This window comes from Pipistrellus hanaki (assembly GCF_964339955.1).
Source record: "Pipistrellus hanaki genome assembly, chromosome: 5".
NCBI classification, from domain to species: Eukaryota; Metazoa; Chordata; class Mammalia; order Chiroptera; family Vespertilionidae; genus Pipistrellus; species Pipistrellus hanaki.
In genome coordinates, this window is record NC_140507.1 from 73,830,618 (window position 1) to 73,856,227 (window position 25,610).

The following is a 25,610-nucleotide window of genomic DNA, read 5'->3' on the forward strand; positions in this document are numbered from 1 at the left end:
AGAGAGAGAGAAACACTATTGATTTGTAGTTCCACTTATTCATTATACTGTATTCATTGCTTGATTTTTGTATGTGCCCTGATCGGGGATTGAACCCACAACCCTGGCATGTGAGGACAACACTCTTACCAACTGAGCTAACCAGCCAGGATCAATGAGATATTATTGACATACTATGGAACATTATATTAGTTTCAAGTCTACAACATAATGATTTGATGTATGTTAATGTTATAAAATGCTCACCACAGTAAACATAGTTAACATTCATCACTACACATCGTTATAAATTTCTTTTATTTTTATTGATTTCAGTGCGGAAGGGAGAGGGAGAATCATTGATAGGCTGTTTCTGCACACCCCACACTGGGGATCCAGCCCATAACCTGGGCATGTGCCCTGACCGGGAATCAAACCATGACCTCTTGGTTCATAGGTAGATGCTCAACCACTGAGCATGTTAGCCGGGCCAAATTCCTTTTCTTGTGATGAAAATTTTTAAGATCTACTCTTAGCAACTTTCAAATATGCAATAACTATTGTTAACTATAGTCTCCATGCTATATATCACATCCCTAGTATCTTTTTTTAAAAAATATTTTATTGGCCGAAACTGGTGTGGCTCAGTGGTAGAGCGTCGGCCTGCGGACTGAAAGGTCCCAGGTTCGATTCCGGTCAAGGGCATGTACCTGGTTTGCGGGCATGTCCCCATTGGGGGTGTGCAAGAGGCAGCTGGTCGATGTTTCTCATCGAGGTTTCTAGCTCTCTATCCCTCTCCCTTCCTCTCTGTGGAAAATCAATAAAATATATAAAAAAATAAAATAAAAAATAAAAAATATTTTATTGATTTTTTTACAGAGAGGAAGGGAGAGGAAGAGAGAGAGTTAGAAACATTGATGAGAGAGAAACATCAATCAGATGCCTCCTGCACGTCCCCCACTGGGAATGTGCCCACAACCAAGGCACATACCCTTGACCGGAATTGAACCTGGGACCTTCAGTCTGCAGGCTGATGTTCTATCCACTGAGCCAAACTGGGTTCAGGATCCCTAGTATCTTATAACTGGAAGGTTGTACCTTTTGACCCCCATCACCCATTTCGCCCACCCTCCAGCCCCTGCCTCTGGCAGCCACCAATCTGTTCTCTGGTTCTGTGAGTTAGACATTTTTAGATTCCACACTAAGTAAGGTCATATAGCATTTGTCTTTTGCTGGCTTATTTCACTCCACATAATACCCTCAAGGTCTTTCCACCTTGTCACAAATGGAAGAATCTCCTTTTTGAGGCTGGATAACATTTCATTGTGGATATAGATATAGATACACACTGCATCTTCTTATCTGTTTACTCACTGATGGACACACATTGTTTTCATGCCGTGGCTATTGCGAATACACTGTAATGAAGATGGGGGTGCATATATCCATTCGATATAGGGATTTCATTTCCTTCAGCTAAATATCCAGAAGTGGAATTTCCAGGTCAGATGACAGTTCGATGTTTAATTTTTTGAAGACTTTTCATACAATTTAAATATATTTTATTGTTTTTTTACAGAGAAGAAGGGAGAGGGATAGAAAGTTAGAAACATCGATGAAAGAGAAACATCGACCAACTGCCTCACTAGGGATGTGCCTGCAACCCAGGTACATGCCTTTGACCAGAATCGAACCTAGGACCCTTCAGTCCGCAGGCCAATGCTCTATTCACTGAGCCAAACCCGTCAGGACTAAAAAATATTTTTATTGATTTCAGAGAGGAAGGGAAAGGGAAGAGAGATAGTAACATCAATGATAAGAGAGGATTATTGAATGGCTGCCTCCTGCATGCACCCCTACTGGGGATTGAGCCCGCAAGCCGGGCATGTGCCCTTGACTAGAATCAAACCTGAGACCCTTCAGTCTGCAGGCTGATCCTCTACCCACTGCGCCAAACCAGCTAGGGCTCTACACTATTTTTTTTTTAAATATATTTTATTGATTTTTCACAGAGAGGAAGGGAAAGAGATAGAGAGCTAGAAATGTCGATGAGAGAGAAACATCGACCAGCTGCCTCTTGCACACCCCCCACCGGGGATGTGCCCGCAACCAATGTACATGCCCTTGACCGGAATCGAACCTGGGACCCTTCAGTCCACAGACCGATGCTCTACCACTGAGCCAAACCGGCTTCGGCTCTACACTATTTTCTATTGTGACTGCACCAATTTACATTCCCAAGGAAATGCCATCTGTGAGCCTGTCTTGTCCAACAACCTCATCCCATCTTTCAATGCTCTAGAATCCACTGAATTTGCCCAGGCACTGTGGCTCCATTGGTTGGAGGGTTGTCCTATACACCAAAAGGTTGACGGTTCAATTTGCGGTCCAGGCTGCTGCACCCACAAGACTAGAAGGTTCCATCCCTCGGGGTGACCGCTGACCTCTCACCTACTTGCCCTTTTCTTTTTGGGGAACAACACTTCATTTTATTACTTTTTTTTTTTTTTTTTAACATTTCTTACTAGGTAGAAGTACTGGACGGAGACTTTGACAATAAAATGTATACCATTGATATGAACAGCAAATTGGAGTTGAACGCCGTGATGATACCCCGGCCAGGCACATCCCCTGTCCCACTCGTAAGGACATCCTCTTATCCGTCGGACAGTGTTTCTTTTTCCCTTAGATGTGTGTGTATTGATTTGAGAGGGGGGGGAAGGGAGGGAGAGAGAAACATTGATCGATTGTCTCCTGCACAACCCCCTGCCCCCACTGGGGACTAAGCCCACAGCCTGGGCATGTGCCCTGAACCAGAATGAAGCCGGCGACCTCTCGGTGCATGTGATGATGCTCAGTGCACTGAGCCACACCAGCCCGGCTGGACTAGTGTTTCCAACACGTGATGTTCCCGGCATCCTTGACCTCTCGTCCTGTACCCATTGTCCCATTGTTCCCGGACTCCCATGGAGAGTACTCACTCACGAAACCCATAGAATCTGTCTTTTTCTCCTCAACTGGCCTCTACGTGTCTGGGCAGACGGAGCTGTGTGCCAGGGCTCCTTTCACCAGAGCTCGGTGCCCCCTTCTCTACCTTTCAGCTGCCCACGTGCTTTCTACAAGTTCCTTCTCTTCTTAGCAGAGCCTTGACCCACAGCCTTCCCTCACGCAGAATGACAGGTGTCCTGGGCCTGGAACACAAGTGTCCAAGCCTGGAAATTGGGGGCCAGGTTAGTGCCAGGACCAGGGCCAGTGAGGGAACGCCAGGCTGGTGCTGGCTCTCATCCAGGGGTCTCTCATCTGGGCCTTCCTCTGCAGGTCAGGCCCCGGCTGCTCCTCATGCAAGGGCCGGGTCTGGGCCCTGCAGCAGCAGCTCATCAGCTCGAGGCTTAGAGGCCACAGCTAAGGGCTGAGGATGAGGTGGGGGAACATCTGGGGATAGGACTGGCAGCTACATTTGCTGGTGTCACCCCTGATGCCCCTTCTGTCCCGTCCCCAGGCCATGGTGAGCAATCCCCACTCTTTGGGGCTTAATGTCTTCAACCAAGAAGTTGACTACACCTATGATGGGAACACCAAGCACAGGCTGGTGAGCCGCGCCCACTCCCCACACCAGGATCAATGAGGTGAAGGGCATGACTTTGACCACCCCAGCCGAGTCCACGCCCATGGTCATTTCTGCGCCTGACCCTCCTTCCTCCTTTCCTTCCTTGCATGCACCTGCAATAGGTGCTGCGGAATTTGGAGGAGACATTCCCAGCTCATCCCCAACTCAGGCAGGCAGCACTCAGCTAAGCAAGTGATGTCATTAAGGGGACACAGGGAGAGGCACAGAGGACATGGCCGGGAAGCTCACGCAGCCCCAGGAAGGAGGAGGTCCCTATTAGCTGGTAACTGAGGTGTCAGAATGGGGGAGCCACAGGGACGGGAAGGACTGGGATATATGGGCCGGGGGTCTGTAGGTCTGAGCCAGGCCTCAGGGATCACATCACAGCATTTGGACTCGCGCACAGAAGCCTAGGACCCCGAGCTCAGCCAGGCAGGACTCTTTGGACCAGTTCTTGTCACTTTCCGGAGAAATGAGACAGGGAACAAAGTTACACTTCACACTACTGCCAGGGCAAAGGCAACAGGGAACAAAGGAGCTTGGGGTGGCCATTTCCATGAGTTGCTGGAAGCCTTTCATGGGAGAGGCCTGGACGGTCTCCAGGCTCCTCCCCCCAGTGCCCCCTCCTCTCTCCTCCTCTCCAAACACCGAACTTGGGCCTGACCCAGGCTGTCCCACTGTGGCACAGGGTTTTCTCTCTCATCCCACAGAAGATTTCCCTGAAGCAGCAGCAATTCTGGGGCAGGGCTGACCCCAACTTCACCTCCAGGTATGTCATTACTCAGACGGGCGGGCGGCCCCAGGATGTCTGTGGGGTTCTCTTAACAGGAGCCAGGAAAGCAAAACCAAGTTTGAGACGCCCCTTTCTTGGAAGAGGGTAAGGTAAGAATGATTAACATAGGGAGGGTAGCCTGGCCGGTGTGGTTCAGCCATTGAGCATCCACCTACGAATCAGGAGGTCATAGTTTGATACCTGTCAGGGCATGTGCTCATTCTTTCTACTGAGACACCATTGTGCGATAACCAACACTCCTTTTGCCTTCCAGCATAAAGAAACCCGCAATGTCCACCATCACCATGGACATAGCCAACAAGGAAATTTCGTGCGTGGACCTCCAGCCGCTGGTATGGCCCACGCCTTTGCCACCCCTATCCTTTGTCATTGGTGTTACGTTTGACATTTCCCTGAGGGGCTGGCCAAGCCCACGTTCTGGATGTGGAAAGGCAGGTGATCCTCCCCAGTGCTGGGTCACTGCCCCTCCTCAGTTATCCCCCAGGGCTGCCGCTCGTGACGGACCACCTCGGAGCAGGTGTATCAATCCTGGTCCTTGTGGGTCACGTACCGTCAGCCCCTGGTGACTCAGCTAACAGCTCCTAAGAGAAAAAACTGGTTCTGGATTGGTTGGTTTGCAATGGAGGACGGTGTTCTCGGGTGAATATTTGCCATCTATATGAACTAGCCAGCCCTGGGGGGGTCCTGTCAGCAAGGCCCCAGGTGCCAGGGCATCAAGATGACAACGAGAAGAAAATATAGTCACTGCAGTGGTGAGGGCACTAAGAAGATGGACCCAAGGAACAGAACACCCTCCTTGGCTCAGTGGATGGAGCGTTGGCCTTCGGACTTAAGGGTCCTGGGTTTGATTCCAGTCAAGAACACATGTCCGGGTGCAGACTGATCCCCAGTAGGGGGCGTGCAGGAGGCCTCCGGTCAATGGTTCTTTCTCATCATTGATGTTCCTCTCTCTCTCTCTCTCTCTCTCTCTCTCTCTCTCTCTCTCTCTCAAATTAATAGAAATATATATTTAAAAAGATGCTAAAGTTTATATTGTCTATTTACCACAATTTTTAAAAAGTTGATACAAATCTTGCATTCTGTTTATGGTTAAGCCCATGTTTGTCTTAAAATAAAGGCTCCTTTTCAAATAACAGTCTCCCTGTCCTGTGGGTTTAGGTTCCCTAGTAGGTCACTGAGGGTGCCGCCACACCCCAGTTTCAGAAGCACATCCCTAAGGCTGTCAGGCTGACCCCATGTTGGTCTTTCTCTTTTCTCCTTTCTGTTTATTCATTGTAACCTCTTCCCCCCTCCCTCCACCTCCCTTCTTCCCTTCCTCCCTCCCTACTACCCTTGTGCTGTGTATACCAAACACTGTGCAGAGTTTATAAATTGGGTTCTGGTCTCTTCAAAACTCCTAAGAGCTAGGTCAGCAGTGGGGGGACCTCAGCTGCGTCCCAGTGCTCAGCAGGCTCTTAGGGCCCGACCTCCGTGGGGCCAGTCATAGTCACAGTGAGCTCCTGTGCCAGTGTGTCCTGACTGTTCTTCTGTGTGGCTGGGCTATTCATGGCCCTCACTGATCCGGTTCTCTCTCTCTTTCTCTCTCTCTCTCTCTCCAGACAGCGCTCATTTCCATTGGCTGTGACTTGAAGAAAAAGATCGTTGTTCAGAAGTGAGTGTGTTACTGACATTGGGGTGGTGGGGGGTGAGGTACAGGGATGGGGTGGGACTGGTCACCATGGCACCACAGTTGCTGGAGTTGCTGCTGCATCCTGTGTACCTGTGTCTGCTCACCATTTCCACCATAGACAGGCTCTAGTCTATGCTATTAGCGTAGGTTGGAGTTTCTTGCCCAGTGGTCCTCCTCCTTCACCAACTTGGTGACATTCACCAAGTCATTTTGCTCATCCTAGTCCTTCCTTTGAATTCCTTAATTTCTCATTTTAATCAAAATCATGCCAGGTTTTTTGTTTTCATTGCTTGATGAATAGTTTGGGAACTTTGCCTCCAGTATCCATCATTACCACAGGGAATGAGGCCATGAGAATCCAAGAAAAAAATTGTTACGCCCAGACTTCGTGATCCCCAAGGACCACCAGGGAGCCGAGTCCGATGCAATAAACAAAAGAGCCTTTTCCATGCTAGCATGGGCTCTGTCCCACTCACGCCGGCAGCATGGCGGAAGAGAGCGAATTTCGCCCAGTCCAGGGTTTTACTCAGGTCGGTGGTGATGTCACTGCCTCGGCTAACGCTGATTGGTTGGGTGAGGGCTAGGGTTCAGTTACAGAATGGAGGATAACTCCGCCCTGCCCCACAGTGGAGTGAGGAGCCATCCTCGCCCCGCCCCGCCCTCTCAAAATAAAGTCTGGCCTGGCCGGCATGGCTCAGTGATTGAGCATCAACCTAGAACCAGGGGGTCGTGGTACGATTCCAGGTCAGGGCACGTGCCCAGGTTGCAGGCTCCATCACCAGTGGGGAGCGTGCAGGAGGCAGTCAATCAATAGCTCTCTCATCATTGATGTTTTTATGTCTCCCTCCCTCTCCTTTCCTCTCTGAAATCTATAAAAAATATAATCTAAAAAAAACACAACAAAGTCTGAAGATCGGCCAAATTACCAGCCCTTTGCCCTTCAGGCAGGGTCAACCTAATCTGCCACCCACCCTGGTGTAAATACTCCCCGGGCCCTGGCGTTGGCTGCCCCATGAGCCGTCCACACTTTGCAATTGGCTCCAAGACCCATCAGGACCGGACTGGAGTGCTCCCTGCACAAGGCAATTACACTCAGGTGCTGACCCTCCCCATGGAAACACTTTATGGAAGCAGTAAATTGCTTATTTAGAACACGTGTGCAGGAAATGTTCTTGGCACAATATTTAAAAACTTTTGCCTTAGAGAGTGGGGAGATATTTGCCACAAATGTAACCAGCAAAGGACTTGTAGCCAGAATTTATAAAGAATTCTTACAAATCAACTTAAAAAGGGAGAGAGAAAGCCCTGGCAGGGTAGTTAGAGCATGGTCCCGATATGCCAAGATTGTGGGTTCGAACCTGGTCAGGACGCATACAAGAAACACCCAATGAATACACAAATGAGTGGGACAGCAAATCCGTGTTTCTTTCTCTCTTGTTCCCTTCCTCTACCTGAAAATCCATAAATTAGAGAGAGAGAGAGAGAGAGAGAGAGAGAGAGAGAATGAACAGACAAAAATGGGCAAAGGCACGTCTAACCAAGAAGGCTGGCGAGCATGTGACACGGTGTTGAGAAGTTCGATCCCAGGCCCCTAAAGGAGGCAACCAATAAACGTGTCTCTCACCAGTGTTTCTCTCCCCGCCCCCACCTGCCTCCCCTGTCCTCTCCCTCCGTGCCACTCTCTGTAAAAATCAATGGAAAAATATCCTCGGGTGAGCTAGGCCTGGAACTTCTGGAGAACCAGAAGGAAAGGATTGAATATCACACCGGTGGGGCGTATATGTCAGAGGGAAGAATTCCTGCTGCCTCGGTCCTGGGCAGGGTCAGCAGCTGCACACCCCCTTTTGTTGCTTTCAGGGAAATCTCAGCCTGTTACAAAGGCTACCTGGACCCTGTGGCCCTTCAGGACAATTACAGCTACGTCATCGAGAAGTGAGCCGAGTTTTCCTTCGCCCCCTCCCTCCTGTGACCACCCCCATCTTACCGACCCTGCCCGGCTGCCACCGGCCCAGGGAGCCCGGCCGCCTGCTCTTCCGGCTCGGAGAGCGGGCCAGACACCTGCAGCCAAAGCAGGAGGGGGTGGCGAGCCAAGGTGCACCCCCAAGCGGGCGTGGAAGGGGCTCAGCCTTCTTAGCCCCAGGCTCGGGGAGCCCCTCTGTGCTGGTGCAGGTCCCCCCCGTGAGAAGTCATGGCCTTGGATACACGCCCAAAGTCAGTCAGCTGTCCAGGGCCACAGCCAAGGCCCAAACAAGGCCCAAATTGGGCTTACTGACCAGTGTGGCTACAGTCAGCCCTCGTGAGGCACAAAGGAATGTGAGTCAGGGGTCTCCACGGAAAAGGAGCAACAGGCTGTGTGAGACACAGAGAGACAGCGAGGGGGGGGGGGGGGCGGGAGAGAAGGCACACGTTGTTTCTATTAAGGCCTTTGAATGCACCTGCATTGGGGAGGGCACTCTACTGAGTCCAACTGATTGAAATGCTAATTTCGTCCCCAAAAGCACTCTCATGGAAACATCAGAAAAACGTCTGACCACACCTCCAGGTTCTGGGGCACAGCCAAGCGGACCCACAGAGTTAACCCTGACCCCCTCCTCAGATTCCCCTCCACTGGAAGCAGCTGAGCCTGGGAGGAGGGGGTGGGGGCATCGGGGCTGCCCCGAGGGACCTCACCCCTGCCCCCTCTCTGCTCAGGGAAGCCTACCGCAGCTTCCGGGGCAAGAGGGCCACCAAGGACCTGCTGGTGCACTACCCTTACGAGAAGCTGGGCTGTCCCCTCCTCATCCACTACGACAGGCCCTGGAAGCCCGTGGTAGAACTGTAAGCTCCCTGCTCCCCACTCTCCGCCCCACCTGGCCCTTCAGGTGCCCCCATCGCCCTTGGATAAAGCTCAGTCTCCCCTCAGCCCTCTCCACCCGTCTCTCCACACACACACACACACACACACACACACACACACACACCCGCCTCTCCTGTCCCCATTCCCATCCTCCCTACCCCCGGCCCCTCCAGCCCTCCTCCAGCCCCTCCTATCTCCTGACCCCTCCAGCCCCACAGGCCCTGTGCCCACCTGTGCCCTCTCCCTACCCCGTTCTTGCCTTTCCTCCTTAGCTCTCAGCTCAGACAGCCCCTGTGTGCCCACCATCTTACCTCCCTCGGCCATGACAACATTCCAGGGACTGGGGGGCTTAGACATCAGAAGTGACTCTCGCAGTCCTGGGGCCCGAAGTCCAAGAGCAAGGCGTCGGCAGGCGGGTTCCCGAGGCTCCTGCGCCCACGGCCGCCCCGTGTGTCCTCAGGCGGCGGGAGCCAGTGAGCCCCTCGTCCCCTCTTCCCCCGGGTCAGGGCCCACCTCCAGAGAGTCACCTGGGGTTAGGGCTCCAACATCAGAACTTGGGGGGACACACTTCCGTGTCATGTCTACATTTTTACGGGTGATGGATGGTCCGGTAAGGTCACTTCAGCACAGACCCGGGGCTGGCCAGGTCTCTGCGGTGGTGGAAATGCCCATCACCCTGGGCCACCAGGTGGGCAGCCGGGAGCTCCAGCGGCCCCTGGGCACTGGGCACGCAGCCTGGGCACCGGGCGTGCCCGCTGCTGGGTGGGAGCTAAGTGAAAGGAGCACACCTGGGGCACATCCCGGACTGCCAGGCGGTCCCAGACGGAACGCGCACCTGTAAGCCTTGGGCTCGTCAGCCCATCGCGTCTTCGTTCACCTGGTCCCAGTCCACGCCCCGGCAAGGCCCCTGCCGGACACAGCCTGAGCCCCGGCCTAGGGACCAGCCCCGACACAGCTGCCACGTGGGATGTGTGAGCGGGGTGGGGGCAGGGAGGGTCTGGTTGGAGGAGGTAAGCTCCACGCTGGCGGCAGCCACGGCGGCTTAGCACAGCCCTCATTCCCAGCCCAGATGGCTGCCTGCTGCACACTGGCAGCTGCGGGCAGGAGACTCTCAGGGGGCTGGTGTGAAGGGTGTCACTCATGGCTTATTATTAATTAATCGATGCCTCTAACAAGTGACATCATTCGGCGATAGGACATCACAGTCGTTTCTCCCAGGCTCTGTCATTTGTCTCCTCCCCAGAGACCCCATGGAACTCCTCAGTGCCTGCCCCCTGCCCCCTGTCCTACCTGCCTCTGCTGCGTCCACCGGGTGACCCTCCACGAATGTCAGGGGAGGGGGCTCCTCTTTGCCTGCTGCTCGCACGCCCCCAGAAGGGTCTCCTAATCCCCGGGGCTGCCTCCTCCCTGCGCGCCCCCAGCACTCTGTGCGTGCGTCCTAGGTGGCGGGAAGGAAAGTTCCAGGAGGTTGTGAAGGCCGAGTACGTCATGCTGGAGGTGAACGGGCTGTTCACGTACACGTACTCCCTGACGGCGGGCTCCGCCATGTGCACCTCCCAGCCGCAGAACTGGACCACCATCCGGGGGAAAGCCTGGGGGCGGCCCTTCGCCTGGGACCGAGAGGTAGCAGTCACTCCCCCGTCCTTTCCACACCACCCAGGCCACCAGTCCCATGGTGACCACAGAGCACACACACCCAGTTAGGGTTATCTGGGTCCGTCTGGCTGCTGGCACAGAATACCAGAGCCGGGCGATGGACAGCAACATTTACTCTCTCCATCCTGGGGGCTGGAGGTCAAGGTCAAGGTGCTGCAGACCCGGTGTCTAGTGAGAGGCCACCTCCTGGTTCCTAAGTGACTGTCCTCTCCCTGCGCCTCACGGGGCCGGGGGGGCGAGGTCCTTCCCTAGGGGCACATCTTTAGGATCTAATTTCCTCTCAGAGTCCCCATCTCCTCCCACCATCCCCTGGGGGTTGGGTTTTAACATGTGAATTTTCGGGGGGTGGGGGGGGTGGAAACCAGTATTCAGTCCACAGCAGGTGGGGAGCACAATGGCAATGTAAGACCTATGACTTCTTTGGGAATCTCTCCCAAGGGCTTCGGCCAAACATTCAGAGCTGTGGGCATTGCTGATCATGTTCTAGAACCACCCAAATGCCCCTCTCTAAGGGGCTGACCACATTCCCCTCAGCGAGCATTTCTATCATGCGCATTGGTTTGTACACAATGGACACACATGGACACAATGTCAGGGAACAGAAGAAATGGCACCAGTCCTTTCGGGATGCACATTGATAATGTCCATCGACGGAGCCCCTCAACTCCAGTGTCGCTGCAGGAGGTACAGACAGCGCAACGCAGCACCACTACCGAGGGCGGTGCTGGCTGCCCACACCTGGGCCCACTCCTGCCTGCGGATTCTGGGCTCCTTTTTAACATCCTCACTAGAGGACCTGGGTTTTGTTTCAATGATTTTTTAGAGAGAGAGAGAAACATTGATGTGAGAAACATCCATTGGTTGCCTCCCCTACATGCCCCGACTGGGGATCAAACCTGCAACCTTTTGGTGCATGGGACAGTGCTCCAACCAACTCCGTCACCCAGCCAGGGCGGGCGTGGCTCCTTTCTTTATACCCCCTCTTGTCATGTGAATTTGGTCATCTGTTTTGTCGGTGACATTGGTTTTACTTGTGTGGGGTTTTGTTTGTTTGTTTTAAATATATATGTGGGGTTTTTTTTTTTGTTTGTTTTTTTTACTGAGAGGATGGGAGAGGGATAGAGAGAAACATTGATGAGAGAGAGACATTGATCAGGTTGCGGGCACATCCCCCTACTGAGGATGTGCCCGCAACCAAGGTACATGCCCTTGACCGGAATCGAACCTGGGACCCTTCAGCCTGCAGGCCGATGCTCTATCCACTGAGCCAAACCGATTGAGGCTGTGTGGGTTCTTTTTACCGCTGTGAAATTCACAGGACACAGTGAGGTTTTAGAGCACACACTCACTTGTCTGTACATTCACAATGTTGCACAAATGCCGGGAGAGCAGAGGGAGGGGTGAAGCTGAGTGGCGCCCATAGCCGCCTCCATAGGGATCGGGAGCACGGGCCCACCCAGGGAGCACAGGGGCCGGGCCTGCACCCTGTGTGGTTGGGGAGCAAGGGGGGCCTGGCTGTGGTGCTAGCAGGCCAGTGGGCACACCCCTGTTCTCCTCCCAGAATTACATGAGCTGCCACCAATACATCAAAGACTCTCCCTTGCGATGGCCGAATGTCCCATATCAGATCATGGGAGGTCCAACAGACAACAAGATAATTTTCGACCAAAGGAATGGCATCTATGTCTTTCTCATTTCTATCGTGGATCCATCCTACAGGTGAGTAGGGCGGGGGTGGGGGGAGCCACCCTGTGCCCGGGGCCTCTGGGAACGGCTGGGCACTTCACACGTGTGGGAGTCGCCCTCTCATGCCACATCTGGTGATGTGAAGGAGCCAACTCAGAAATGTTCGGGGGTTCTGTAAGCCAGTGGACTTGAAATTGGCTACGGTGGGAGTATTTACACCAGGGGAATCGGCACACACTATCAACCAGCACTCTCCCACCCCAAAGCTGGTGGTTGAACACTTAACCACCCATGAGGCCTGAGAACCTCCTCAGTCATATCTGGTGTGCTTATCTGGATCATCTGTGTCTCCCACTGAGAAGGGGATTACGGAGGCCCATTCTCTCCATCATTTATCCCTTTAAGACTGGTACAAACTCCACCCCCCCAAAGCATGTGGAGACCCTGACTTCCCTAGAGGCCCCACACCCTGGACCAGAGGAACTAGCTCTGAGATGGCACTGGGCTAAAGGTCCAGGGGTGGGGACACCCAGAGGAGAGAGGTGGCTACCTGTGAGATGTATCACCTCCTCCTCCTCCACCTGCTTCCAGTAGAGCCCTCAGCGAGTTCTCCCATCCCCTGGGCCCCCTCCTGGAGCGCCCTTCCTGCCCATCCTGCTGGCCGCCAGCCTCATGGATGCCTGTGGCTGTCGTCCTGCCCCCCTCTCTGCTTCCACGCTGTGATGGCACCTGGACATGGAGCAGGGGGCCCTTTGTACCCAGAGCAGGGGACTCCAGGGGTCCTGACATGCCCGCTGCCAAAATACACAAGAGGGAGATGGATAAAGTTGAGTGGATATATATAGGACTTGCCGTCCTGGTGCCAGTCCAAAGCCCTCATCTCAGTGTTTTCTGGGTAAATGCAAGGCCCCTGAAGGCAGTGCCCCGTGGTCTCTCCCCACCCACCCCTTTCAGCTACTGTCACCTGACAACCATCTTCAGCGTCTACGTATACGGGGCCTTCCCACTGCCCTTCTCCTGGCCTGAGATCACCATTTTCCTGCTCATGGTTTCCATCCTGCTGTCTGTGTGGCTGGCCTACATGATCCCCAAACAGCTGCACACGGAGGAGGGCCGCAGGCTGAGAGGGTACTGGGTCAGTCTGTGCAACAGGTGCAGAAGGGCTTGTGAATATTTCCAATGCAGGCACTGAGCGTGCACTGGAGGCTCAGAATTGTCATAATAAAATGCATACAAAAGCAGGTGGCGTGAGCATCAGTCATGGGTGGTGGTTTGCTGACACCTATTTGCACTGCCTTCCTCAATATGCTGCTGTTGGGGTTCCTCTCGATGGCAGCACCTCCATCGGCTGTAACAGTCAGGAGTGGGCGGCCCAAGCACTAATCGAGAGGCGTGGGTGACGCAGACCAGCAGGCACACGTGAAGTGACAGACGGGCCTCAGCAGAGGGTGAGACAGTGACATGTTCTGTTAGAGAAGGTTAAGACCCAGGAAAAAGCAGCAGAGTCCATACACTGATTGATGAAATTACATATCTGTGTTTATAAACCCTAACACATGTACAAACATAAATAGCCATGCTTTGTATGAACATGTATACAATTTTAAAGAATGGATGTTATTTATACATATGCTTGTAGGTTGTGTGCACACATGTATACATGCATATCTATACACACGTGTGTGTGTGTATTATATATAGGGATGTGTGTACATGCATACACAGGTATATATAATAGGTATACATATGCATGTCTGTGTAATATGTATACACAAGTATATATGTGTGTAGAGAGGTAAGCATACATGTTTACATATATATTATTATGGCTGTGTATATACATAAGCATGGGTATATACCTATAGGTAATGTAAATACATGCATGTGCATACATATGTACACATTACGTGTGTATAGATAATATCTACATGCATATATATCCACAAATATGGAAACATACATGCATATGTGCATATTTATATGCATGTGTATGGGTTGTGTGTGTGCATATACATGTGCAAACATATGCCTGCATGCAGATAATACATACACGTGTGCACATACACATGTGTATACAGAACATGCACATATTTGTGTGGTGTATGCACCGTCATGTATACATATGTATACATGTATGTATAAACAGTGTGCGGGTAACATATATAGGCGTGTACGCATATGTGCATGCATGTAGATAATGTGTGCATAAAGAGGGTGGGGCAAAAGTAGGTTTATAGTTGTTTGTATGGAAAATAATCTCTCTATATAAACCTTAATATGTAAAAAGACCGAATGGTGGAACAACTGAACAAACGGTCACTATGACATGCGCCAAACATTAGGGGGTGCGCACGGAACATGGTGGGCAACAGCAGCAGGTGGCAGAGCATGGAGCGTGGTGGGCATTAGCCGTGGCAGGATGGTGGAACAGGTGAGCGGGGGTGCCAGACCAAGGCAGGGCATCAGTCACTGTCCTCCGGGTCAGCCTCTGGTGGTTACTGAAAATTCTTTGCTCCCGCCTGCCACGGCCCCGCCAGGCACTCACACCCACAGCCAGCACCTGCCCCAATCACCCCTGAGGGCTTCAAGGGCGATCCAGGGCATCAACCGATTTGCTCCCACCTGCCTCGGTCCGCCAGGCACTCACAGCCGCTGCCAGCACGCTGGCCCCAATGGCTCTGCACCGTCAGTGTGTGGAACCAGCGGTGGTGGCAGGACGGCCAGGAGATGGGGCCCTGGGGGCTATGGCAGGAGGGGCTGGCTGGGGCACAGAGGATGGGGCTGTGACCCGCCCCTGTGCCTACTGCAGCCTTGCGGCCCACAGTTCCTTTCAAGGTGCACGAATTCTTGCACTGGGCCCTAGTATAATTTTTTTTTAAAAAGCAATACCTAATTTTGCTCCACCCTGTACACATAAAATGTACAGATATACTCTTTCCACCCATCTATCCATCAGTGGGAAGGCACCACTTTGTCATAAACCCAGGTGGCATGGGGCAGCTATCTTACTGTCAGTGAAAACTTGGGTGGTCCCACGACTTTTCCTGTTTACTCTTAAGTTAAAAATATATTTGTGGTAATCTAAATTGCCCACTGCAGTCATGGAAACTTCCACTGCCAGACACAGTGAAGTAACCACTTACACCCTCCAGGGCTGACCAGATGGCCCCGCCACCTACCCCTGCAGCCTCTCTGGAGGGGACGTTCGGTTGTCAGTGACACTGGATTCCTGTCCCTGGTTTGCATTCACATCAGAAAAACAAGCTCATCATCCACCACCTCCTTTGCCACTTGATTTTCATGCCAAAACACCCCACATGCTACCTCAGGGCTCGGGAGGAAGTCCAGGGAAGTGGGCTCCGGACTCCTCTAGGCCCATGTTCGGTCCAGAACAGAGATGGGACTGACACCGTGGGGACAGACGTAAATGATGCCAGTACCTGTGCAGGTCCAGGGGTGGAGGGGACAGTGCCCACATGGCATAGCTGTCTCCACTTCTTCCTTTTTAAAATGTGTATACACATATTTTAATCTCAGAGAGAAAGGGAGAGGGAGAGAAGAGATCAATGATGAGCGAGAACCATTGATCGGCTGCTTCCTGCACGCCCCCCACTGGGAACGGAGCCCGAAACCCAGGCATATGCCCTTGACTGGAATCGAACCTGGGACCCTTCAGTCCACAGGCTGACACTCTATCCACTGAGCCAAACCAGCCAGGGCATAACTGTCTCCATTTCGCTGAACTTTGCAATAGGGTTCAGGGAGATGAGCCATGTAGGCCACGGCACCTCCGGCTTGGTGCCTACAGGAATGGGCAGGTGTGGTGCCCGGCGCAGGAGAGGCACCAGGTTTCAGCACCCCATCTGCCCTCCCTGGACCTGGCCACTTCCTGATTCCAGTCAAGCCCCTGACCACCACCACCCAGCCCAGCAGGCCTCCATCTCCCTTTGCTTCCCGATCCCTTCTATCAAGCATGTCAAACTCGTGGCCCACAAGGAATATTTCTGCGGCCCAGCCAATATAACGGCATGCAAGAAACCTTTTAATAAAAATTTCATAACTTAACTTTTACAATATTGTTATACATCATTAATAATGAACTACAACATCCACTAATGACTGATCACTATAATCGTGTCGCATTCATTTCCCTTTACACGCCTTACGCGCATGTGCACCGTTTCTCTCCCCTAATATTAGCAGTGAATATTTTAGCAGCCGACTGCCACGTCATTAGTCTTGTACTGACTTGTTTGGTGTGCACAAACAGGAATCATTCCACTTTTGGAGAACAAAAAAAATAGGTTTGCATTACGCTTATTAATTTGCGGTTATTCAGTGTCTGGTAAGTTAATGTTCAAGAAAAAATATTAATTTTTATTAAAATGTTTTCTAACGTTAACGATTACTCATTTATTTCAGCCGTTTGTATTCAGCATGTCTCTCGAAATAAACCTACATTTCTATGAAAATTGGTTTTCTTGTTTTGTTTTGTTTTGTTTGTGGCCCACAGAAACTTACTTATTTGGCCCGTGTGAGCCGTTGAGTTTGGCATGCTTGCCTTATATGTTACCTGGGAAACCAAGTTGGCCCCTTCAGGCTCACCTCGAGGGTTTCGGAGGCGGCGGCTGTGGCTGGCAGCTGCCCCTGGAAAGGCCGAGAAGAGCCTGGACCAGACCGGGGAGGAGCTCCATGGGCCAGAGGAGAGACAGGGCGGAGGGAGCAGGGTGAGATATGGACACCCAAACTCGGGACTCTCCCGGGCTTGCTGCTTGGGATACAGAACCTGAGTGGGACCCAATGGGGCGCCCAGCATACGAGGCCTGGCTGGATGCCTTCCCGGGACAGACTGCCCACCTGGTCTCTGGCTGTGACCCGGGCGCACTCTGCTGGTCCCCATCACAGGTGGCTTGTTTTGGGGTGCCATCTCCCACCTCCCTGCCCAGCCGCCACCCTCCGACCACCAGGTGCCTTCAGCTCCATCTAGCACTTGCCTCCACATGTCGGCCTGGACAGTGTGGGGTACTTCACAGGCACCCCGGCCTTCCCATGCCTCTCACCCCCCGCCTGGGAGGTGGCTGAGGCGGAGCCCAGCTGAAAACCCTCAAAGGTTCCCTCCACGGACTGGCTTCACAGGGACAGAACGGGGCAGGGCTGGGGCCCGGCCTGCTTGCTGTGTGTCTCCCTCCAGGCAGGTTCCTGGCCATCTGAGCAGCCTGGACTTTCCTCACCAAACATGGACGGGAGGAGTCCTTACAGCGCAGGCATCCTTCTCCGGGGCCTGGACAGAAGGGCTTTAGACTCCCGAGCCCGGGGCTCCTCGCTCAGGCTGGGAGCCTGGCACCGGGAGGCGCGGGGCCCTGCAGGGCCTCCCCTCCAGGTTCGGGGCCACTGGCATTGGAGCAGGAGAGCGGGAAGCCCCCAGGTCCGCCCCTGGCCCACTGCCCCCTTCGCCACTGAGCAGACGTTGGGCTGAGATCAAATCCGCTTTAATGGGGGGTGGCTCCCAGGCCCTGCCTGGGTCCCGGGGGACGGGGCGCTGGCCAGGCTCATGGCCTGCTTACTCTTGCCTCCTTGTCTCCCCTTTTTGGTGGCTGAGGCACCGGACTTTCTCTTGCTGGGAGGCTCGGCCCGAAGTGCAGGGGCCGCCGTGGAGGCGGCGGGGGGCCCGGGGCAGGGTGGTGGCTCGTCGTCGAGCACCTTGAAGTTGAAGAAGCAGTCCACGTTGGACACGGTGTCCAGGATCTCGGGCACACTGTAGTCGAAGGACAGCAGCTCGTCCGGCAGGTGCAGCGAGCGGATGTCGCTGGAGGAGTCGTCGCCGCCGCCCCCGCCGTCCGGCAGGGCTGGCCCCGGGGCCCTGCGCAGGGACCCCTCGGGCTCCGCGCCCCCCGGCAGGCAGTCGAAGAGCTTCATGGCGTCTTCCAGCAGCACCTTCTCAGGCAGCACGACGGCCCTGGCGGCCTCGGGGGACCTGGTCTCCCCTGCCTCCAGCGGGGCTGCCTCTGCTGGGGCAGCCTTGGGGCCCCCGGGGCCCGGGGGGTACAGCGGGCCCGGCCCAGCGCCACTGCCCTGCAGCTCCTTGGCGGGAAAGACGAGGGGCTCCCCGGGCATGTGGAACTGGCTCAGGCGCCCCTTGAGGTGGCCGTAGCCCCCGGGGGGCGGCGCGGCCTCGGGGGGCAGCGTGAGGACGGGCGGCAGCTTGTTCTCCTTGGCCGGCAGCGGCGGCGGCAGGGGCACCAGGCCCTCCTTGAGCAGGGGCGGGGGCAGCTCCACAAAGGCGGGGGCCCCTCCGTCCCCCATAAAGCTCAGGGCCTCAGGCCCGGGCCCCTCAGGGGAAAAGTAGGGCATGAGGTACTGGGGGCCCCCGGGCACTGGCTGGAAATGGGGGTACGGCGGGGGCGGCACCGGGGCCTTGAGATAGTGCTGGGGCTCGAGGAGGTAGGCACTGGGTGAACTGGGGCCCCCGGCTGGCACCCCACCGCCCGCTGCTGCCAGCTTGTACAGGGACGACTGGCCGAAGTCGGTGGTGGCCCACTCGATTCGGTAAATGCGGGGGTCAAAGAAGCAGCCGCAGGGCGCCATCTGGAAACCTGCGGGCCCAGGAGGGTGGCCCTGAGAGGGCAGGGCTACCACCCGCCTGCAGGGGAGGGAGGGAGGGGGTGCCCTAAACTCGGGGCCTGTGAACATGAGCCTGGGCTTGAGGGACCCACCAGGCCTTGTCCAGTTGGGGCACACAGACCTCAGTCTGGGGACCCTCTGGGAAACGGGCATGAACCTTGCTTCGGGGAGCCGTGAAGGCCAGGGTGGAGGCAAGAAGGCTGCCTCCTCCAACCCACGCCCAGGGTGCAGTCGGGATTGGGAGGAGGCCAGTACCTGCTGGAGGGCCTGGAAACACCTCCTTCTCCAGGTTTGGGGGGTGATACAGGTTGGAGGAACCTGTGAACAAAGACAGAGGGTAGTGGGGTCCGGAAGCTGGGGGGCAGAGCCCAGGCCCCAGCCCTGTCAGCCCCGCCCCCACCACTCCCGGATGCGTACCCACAGTGGGAAGAGGCTCTGTGCAGGCGGGAGCGGGCTGGCTGCCTGGCCCCTCAGTGCCATCCAGGCCCCGAGGGCTGAAACCTTCTTGGGGGGCTGCCGGAGTATAGAAGGGCTTCGGGTGCTGCATGGGGGGCGGGGCCCAGCCTGGGCAGGCCCAGAGGGTGGCAGGTGGGAGCACAGGCAGCCCAACCGGAGAACAGGCTCACAGGGCATGCGGAGTTCTGTTTGCCTGGTTACTCCGGGCAGCAGGTTCCAACCCACTGGTCAGGGTTCCGGGTATTGGAGGGGGGGAGGGTGGACAGGGATAGAAGGGGAAACCAAGGCAGCCACAGACATGTGTCACAGTGTGGGGCAAATCCTGGGCCTAGGACACTGCCTTCTGCCTTTACCAGCAATGCCATCCAATAGCTCTGAGGCCTCTTCCTCCAGGCAGCCCGTCCTGATCCACACCCCCACAGGCCAAGGATCCCCCTTCACGGTCCCCCCCACATAAGCCCCGGTGGCTTCTTTACGTTCAAGGCCCCTCTGGGCATCAGCAGCAGCCTGCCGGGCGACTTTGGTGAGTGAGGGAGGAAGGATGGGAGCTGCCAGGGACAGGGATGGGCAGGTGTCCGCGGAGAGCTCCCGGGAGGGGAAGGGGCAGCCTCGGGGTCACAGAAAGGCCCGAGTTTTAAAAGAAAGAAGTTTATTGCCTTCTCACACGCGACGGGGACCCCCCGATGCCCCTCCCGCCCCTGCAGCTACTTGTAGGCATTGGCCTTGTGTTTGGGCACGAAGACGAAATTGGTCGGCACAGGTCCCAGCAGCATCTCACTGTGAGGGCAGGCGGAGGGCAGGGTCAGGCTGGGCCACCCCCCGCAGGACGCCCACCCCGGCTCCCGGGCTCCCAGGCACCTGATCCGGATCCAGTCGGCGGCCCTCTGGCTGGCCATGAGTGTCTCCAGGTAGTCTCGGCCCAGGTAGTAGGGGGGCCGCTCGTTGATCCTCTGTGGGAGCCGCTCCAGCAGACCCACAGGCACATACCTGCAGGCAGGTGGGGGCAGGGTTGGGCCAGGCTGGCCTCTCCCGCCCCCGCCCCCGCCCCCGCCGCGGCCCCACGCCCACCTGCACAGGAAGGAGAGCCACTCGAGGAGGAAGCGGCGGGTCTTCTCCACGCCCTGCGTGTCCGAGCCCCAGTGTTCCAGGCCGTAGTGCGTGAAGTCCCGCAAGATGTCCAGGCGCTCGGAGGAGGAAATGTCCCAGTGTCGCTGCTCCTTGATCTCCGTGAACAGCCACGGCTTGAGCAGGGCACCACTGCGGGGCGGGCAGTGGTCAGAGGCCCCAAGCCCACAGTGCCTGTCCCTCTAGCTGTGCAGACAGACTCTCCAGCTGTTCTAGAAGCCTTGAAGCCTTAAAGAGTACCAACCCGCACCCTAAGCCAACAGCTGCAGGAATTTCTAGTCCCTCTGGCCCCTGCCAGCTGCAGCCCTGCCATCTCTCTGCTCAGACAGAGCTGACCGCTGGCATAAATGGACAAGGAGGCCACGCAGTTGGGCTGAGACACTGTGACAAAAGGGACAAAGCTCAGACAAGCCCGGGCACCGGGCCCACCTACCGCGCAATCATGATTCCAGCGACACCGGTCTGCATGGCGCCGTGAGCGTCCTCATAGGACAAGATGTCCCCGTTTCCTGAGGGGCAGAGACCGGGCCTCAGGAGCTGCCTACAGGAAGGAAAGCCAGCTCCCGGGGAGTTCTTGCCAGCCCAGCAGCCCCCAGGGGGCAGGGAAGGGTCTCGGTGAGGGTTGGGGACCCACCGAACAGGGGCATGGGGCTGGCTGCTGCCACGCACTGCCTGATGTACTGCCAGTCGGCCAGCTTGGTGTAGCGCTGCTCCCGAGAGCGGCCGTGCAGCTAGAGGAGTGGCCACACAGGGAGGGAGGGAAGGTCCATCGGGAGGCGGAACATCAGAGAGAGGAGAGAGAGAGAGAGAGACCCAGGCTGAGACAGACAGAGAGACAGATAGACACAGACGCAGGGAGAGCAGAGATGAAGAGGGAGGTGGGGGAGAGAGACCATTAGAAAGGGTTGCTGGGTGCCCCCAAGGCCTGATACCCGCTGCACCCCGAGACCCACCGTGACCAGGGCTGCCCCCCAGTCCCGCAGCTTGGGCAGCAGCCTGTGTGCCAGGTTCACCCGCTCCTGGACGCCCGTGCGGATCTTCACGGTCAGCGGCACGTCCAGCACCTGGGGGATAAGCGTGTGAGCAGGGCCCAGGGTCGGGTGGGGAAGGTGGGGCCGTCTCCGGGCATACCTGGTCCATGCCGCGCACGATCTGCTGGAACTTGGCCGAGCGGTTCATGAGGGCGCAGCCCCCACCCTGGGAAAGATGGGCGGTTGGAGCAAAGGAGGGCAAGACCCAAGCCGAGCCCAACACCCTCCACTGCCCTTGCTGTGAGAAGGGAAACTGAGGCACAAAGACCCCATAGGTTTCCAGAGACTCAGGCAGGAGTGAGGCTGGGTTGGCCTTATCTACAATCTGCCGGCTCTGGGGATCCAGGGCTGAATGGTCGCTACCTTCTTGTACACAAGGTCGATAGGGCAGCCAACGTTGATGTCCACGAAATCCACCTCAATGGTGCGGTTCAGCAGCTCTGCACACTTGGTCATGGTGTCCGGGAAAGCACCCTCCAGCTACGGCAGGTGTTGGGGCAAAGGGGTGAGGGGCAAGGGCCAGTTCAGACCATCCCTGCCTGGCCCACCCTGGCCACATCCCAAGGCACCGGCCCTTGGAGATGCATCAGACTGGCGCCCCAGCCCACGGCTGAGGAGAGAGGATCTGGGAAGTGACTGAGCTGGGCCTGGGGCCCAGGAGAGCGGATCCGGAGCCTTGCTCCAAATCTTGGCAGCTGAAAACCCCTCTTCCCTGGTGGCGGCACCAACCTGGACCCCAAAGATGTCCTCGCACTGGTGGCGTTTGAGCAGGGCCCACTCGGACGACTGGCCCTGCAGCAGGTTGGTGCAGACTGCCATCTCCCCACACGTCACGTCAGCCCCGAAGCGCTTACAGATCCGCCGGAAAGGCAGGTTCCCACACTGGTGTTGGGGGTCACAAACAGGTAAGGGTGTGACAAGCAGGGACCCCAAACTCCTGCCCCTGCTCCACTGCTAGTGTCCTCAGCAGGAATCCTCAAGACTGGCAGGCACCGGGCACTGTTGGCGCGACCACACTGCCACCACCCAGCCCGCCCGCGTGGGTCCTACCGTGGTAAGGGGGGCCAGGTACAGTTTGCCGCCGATGTCAAGCTGGAAGGAAAGACAACACGCAGTGAGGCGCCACCTCCGTTCTGGATTTTGAGGCCTCCCTTCTCCCCACAATCTAGGACATGCTTAACTTTGCCCCACGGGCCTAGCACTCTTTTACCTCTGAATCTCTGCATATGTCAACCAGTCCATCAATGAGAAATGGTCTTTTCTCCATGCTCTCTTCTGGATAATTTCATCAACCGTCAAAACCCCAGTCCCAATGCCCCCTCTTCCATGAAGCCTCCCCACTGCCTCCCTGTGCTTCAGCCCTGACTCTGCGGCTGGGAGGTACGTCCAGCTCTCTGCTCCCCACTACTGGTGTCCTCACCCGGAAGCCCGTGGCACGTACCTGCCTCTTCTCACAAGACCGAAGCCTGACTATGTCCTCATCCGTCAGGGGCCCGCAGGTCTGCACGGGGCTGCTGGGAGGGGTACCAGTGCAGGGTGCCAGAGGGGCCTGCTGGGCATCACAGTTGTCCTGCCCTGGGGCACTCTCAGCCCCTGAGACCTCAGGGACAGTGGCAGAAGGGGTGGGGCTTGGCAGGTGGCCCTTGCCTAGCTGGTGCAGGGCCTGCTCGGCACGCTCAAAATGGATCTTGCGCTTTCGCAGCTGCTGCTGCAGAGCTTTGTCCAAGCTGTTGCGGACGGGAGGGGCCGGGACCACCTCCTCTCTCACCAGGTTCTGGCCCTCAGGCCCCAGATGGGCCCGGGCGAAGCGGCAGGTCACACCATAGGGGCACCTGCCGTAGTTCTCGAACAGCACACAGCGGGGGCCCAGGTCAGGTGGCTTCGTCTCCAGGTAGCACCTCACATCGTGTAGGAAACGACAGCGATCACCAAAAAAGCACTTTGCAGCTGATCCCTGCAGGGAAGGGGGGGGGCAGTGAAGGAGGGCAGACAGGGGCTGGGGCAGCCTCGCTTTGAACCAAAGATCCTTCCCCTCCTGGCTGTGTCCTTGGCTAGTCAGTAACCTCACTGTGCCTCAGTTTCTTTATCTGGGAAATGGGAACAATAATGACTTTACATTACAACACCATGAGGATTGAAGGAGGGATAGAGGTTCAAACTGAAGGCTTCTGGGACTTTATGGTGACGACGACACTAACCTGCACAACGGAGGGACAGAGCCTGTTCTTGTCATAGTGGGTGGGTTTTATGTGAGGTCTGCCCTTGTTCTGACCCCGAGCTCTCTTCTGAGCCTGAGGCTGCTCCAGGTGCTCAGCTGCCTCCTCCGCGGCGCCCTCTCCTGCCTGTCCATCCTCCAGTCGGATCCTCTTGGCTTCAGGCTCAGTCAGGTCAAGGTCATAATGGTTTCCTCCCTTGGTTTCCTGGCTGGGCTTCTCCTGCCCTCCAGCTTCCAGGAATTCGTGGAACTGCTCCTTGGTGGTGAGGTATCTGCCACCGGAGGAGGAAAAAGGAGGGCTTGTCGAGGGAGCCCCCACCCTCCCAGAGATCCACTGAACGAAAACTGGGGAAACGGGAACATTTGTCTCTGCTTTCATGCTCTGCTGATGGGAACTCACTATTTAAAACTGGACATTTGCCAGCCTGAGAGCACCGCAAGGCTACAGGAACACCCTGTTTTGTCTCTGGGTCCCCCCCAGCCTAGTGTTAAGCCAAATTACAGGTATCAAGCAAGAACGTCCTAGGCCACGTTAGGCTTAAAAAAAACTACATGTCCCAGCATGCCTTACAACGGGGACCACAGCTGACACGCTTCCCAGTACACCTTTCAGCCCTACAAGCCCCAGCCTGCCCATCGAATCTCCTCAGACATAAATTTCAGGCCCAGCAGGGTGGCTCAATAGTTGAGCATGGACCTACGAACCAGGAGGTCACAGGTTTGAGTGCCTGTTGGAGGTGTGTGGGCTCGATCCCCAAAAGGGGGCAACCAGGAGGCAGCCAAACGATGATTTCCTCTCATCATTGATGTTTCTCTCTACCTTCCTCTCTGAAATTAATAAGAAATAAATTTTAAAAAGGAAAAACTCTGCCTAAGTAATTATGGCTGCCTGGAGATGCACATGCTTCTTTCTCGACATGCGCTGGAACTACAATCCCCAGCCTGCATTGCGGCCCTCGCCTAACCCCGCCCATGCCAGCACACCCCGTGGCCTTAATGTAAGTGACAGCCCGAACGTGCACTTTCTCAGGTAGAGCCGCGGGGGAACAGCCCAGACTGAAGAAGCCTGCGAACTTCCCGCCGGGCTGCCCTCTCTCCCGGCATGCACCACTCAAGCCGCCCTACGGGTCCCGGAAGGCCCCGTGAGGTATTCTGTCAGTCCCAGCGACTCACCGAGGTTTAATGGGCGCCACTCCCCGTTCCAGCGCGCCGGCTCCTAAGTCGCCACCGCCACCGCCACCGCCACCATTCTCTGCTGGGGCCTCCGCTGCACCCTCCGCCATCCGCCCCCTTCTCTCTTTGGAGTGTAGCGAGGCCTTCCGGGTCCCGCGTGTGTCCTGGCCGCTCGTGCTGGGAAGTGCGCATGCCCCGGTCGCTGCAAGAGACGCCATTGTACGCACGTCGACGTAACGGGGGCGGGGCGTGCGTGGGGGCGGGGCCTCTGGGAGAGCACGTGGGAAATGTTGGTGTCCTCGAGGAGCTCGCAAACTGCCCTCCTGCGGACAGCGATTTGCCCACAGAAGTGTTTTGTTTTCTTGCTGTTTTTTTTTTTTTTAATTTTTATTATTGATTTTCCACAGAGAGGAAGGGAGAGGGATAGAGAGCTAGAAAGATCGATGAGAGAGAAACATCGACCAGCTGCCGCCTGCACACCCCCTACAGGGAATGCGCCCGCAACCAATGTACATGTCCTTGACCAGAATCGATCCTGGGTCCTTTCAGTCCGCAGACTGACGCTCTATCCACTAAGCCAAACCGGTTTCGGCTCTTGCTGTTTTTTTAAAAAAAAGTATTTCAGGTGCAGGGAACAGCCAATGCAAAGCCCTGAGGTCAGACCCGCCTGGGGTGTTGGAGAAAAGGCTAGCCCTACGTGTCTAGGCCCGAGTGAGCGAGGTGCAGACGGGGAGGAAGGGAGGGCAGGGAGCGGCTGTGCAGG

At 55.8% G+C, this 25,610-nt stretch overlaps 3 protein-coding genes across 5 annotated transcripts in view; 1 reads left to right on the forward strand and 2 right to left on the reverse strand.

Annotated features, from left to right (window-relative positions):
• The window catches only part of CATSPERD (cation channel sperm associated auxiliary subunit delta), a gene marked incomplete at its 3' end in the record, with an annotated part of 45,090 nt that extends 28,971 nt beyond the window's left edge, over positions 1 to 16,119 (forward strand). The window contains exons 13-23 of the mRNA XM_084885346.1: positions 2,508 to 2,621; positions 3,479 to 3,568; positions 4,297 to 4,355; positions 4,633 to 4,711; positions 5,978 to 6,030; positions 7,906 to 7,980; positions 8,740 to 8,865; positions 10,327 to 10,507; positions 11,976 to 12,259; positions 13,181 to 13,354; positions 16,035 to 16,119. Of these exons, the coding sequence (XP_084741472.1) occupies positions 2,508 to 2,621; positions 3,479 to 3,568; positions 4,297 to 4,355; positions 4,633 to 4,711; positions 5,978 to 6,030; positions 7,906 to 7,980; positions 8,740 to 8,865; positions 10,327 to 10,507; positions 11,976 to 12,259; positions 13,181 to 13,354; positions 16,035 to 16,119 (1,320 nt within the window). The remainder of the gene's footprint in view (positions 1 to 2,507; positions 2,622 to 3,478; positions 3,569 to 4,296; positions 4,356 to 4,632; positions 4,712 to 5,977; positions 6,031 to 7,905; positions 7,981 to 8,739; positions 8,866 to 10,326; positions 10,508 to 11,975; positions 12,260 to 13,180; positions 13,355 to 16,034) is intronic.
• Positions 16,120 to 17,576: 1,457 nt separating this feature from the next.
• Positions 17,577 to 19,617, reverse strand: PRR22 (proline rich 22). 3 transcript variants are annotated; one of them, XM_084883770.1, is made up of 3 exons: positions 19,265 to 19,532; positions 19,103 to 19,165; positions 17,577 to 18,819 (listed from the first exon to the last, which is right to left on the reverse strand). In XM_084883770.1, the coding sequence occupies exons 1-3, from the start codon at positions 19,392 to 19,394 to the stop codon at positions 17,705 to 17,707; spliced, it is 1,308 nt and encodes a 435-aa protein (XP_084739896.1). In that variant the 5' UTR covers positions 19,395 to 19,532; the 3' UTR covers positions 17,577 to 17,704. The 3 variants fall into 3 exon arrangements, with proteins under 3 accessions (XP_084739896.1, XP_084739894.1, XP_084739895.1); XM_084883768.1 differs by having other exon boundaries at positions 17,577 to 19,165; positions 19,265 to 19,617; XM_084883769.1 differs by having other exon boundaries at positions 19,103 to 19,532.
• Positions 19,618 to 19,931: 314 nt separating this feature from the next.
• DUS3L (dihydrouridine synthase 3 like) lies at positions 19,932 to 25,076 on the reverse strand. The gene is made up of 13 exons (XM_084883767.1): positions 24,848 to 25,076; positions 23,658 to 23,946; positions 22,901 to 23,413; positions 22,510 to 22,551; positions 22,189 to 22,341; positions 21,823 to 21,939; positions 21,560 to 21,625; positions 21,382 to 21,492; positions 21,063 to 21,159; positions 20,862 to 20,937; positions 20,372 to 20,560; positions 20,162 to 20,290; positions 19,932 to 20,080 (listed from the first exon to the last, which is right to left on the reverse strand). Exons 1-13 carry the CDS (start codon positions 25,063 to 25,065, stop codon positions 20,008 to 20,010), a joined length of 2,073 nt encoding a protein of 690 aa, XP_084739893.1. The 5' UTR covers positions 25,066 to 25,076; the 3' UTR covers positions 19,932 to 20,007.
• Positions 25,077 to 25,610: the final 534 nt, after the last annotated feature.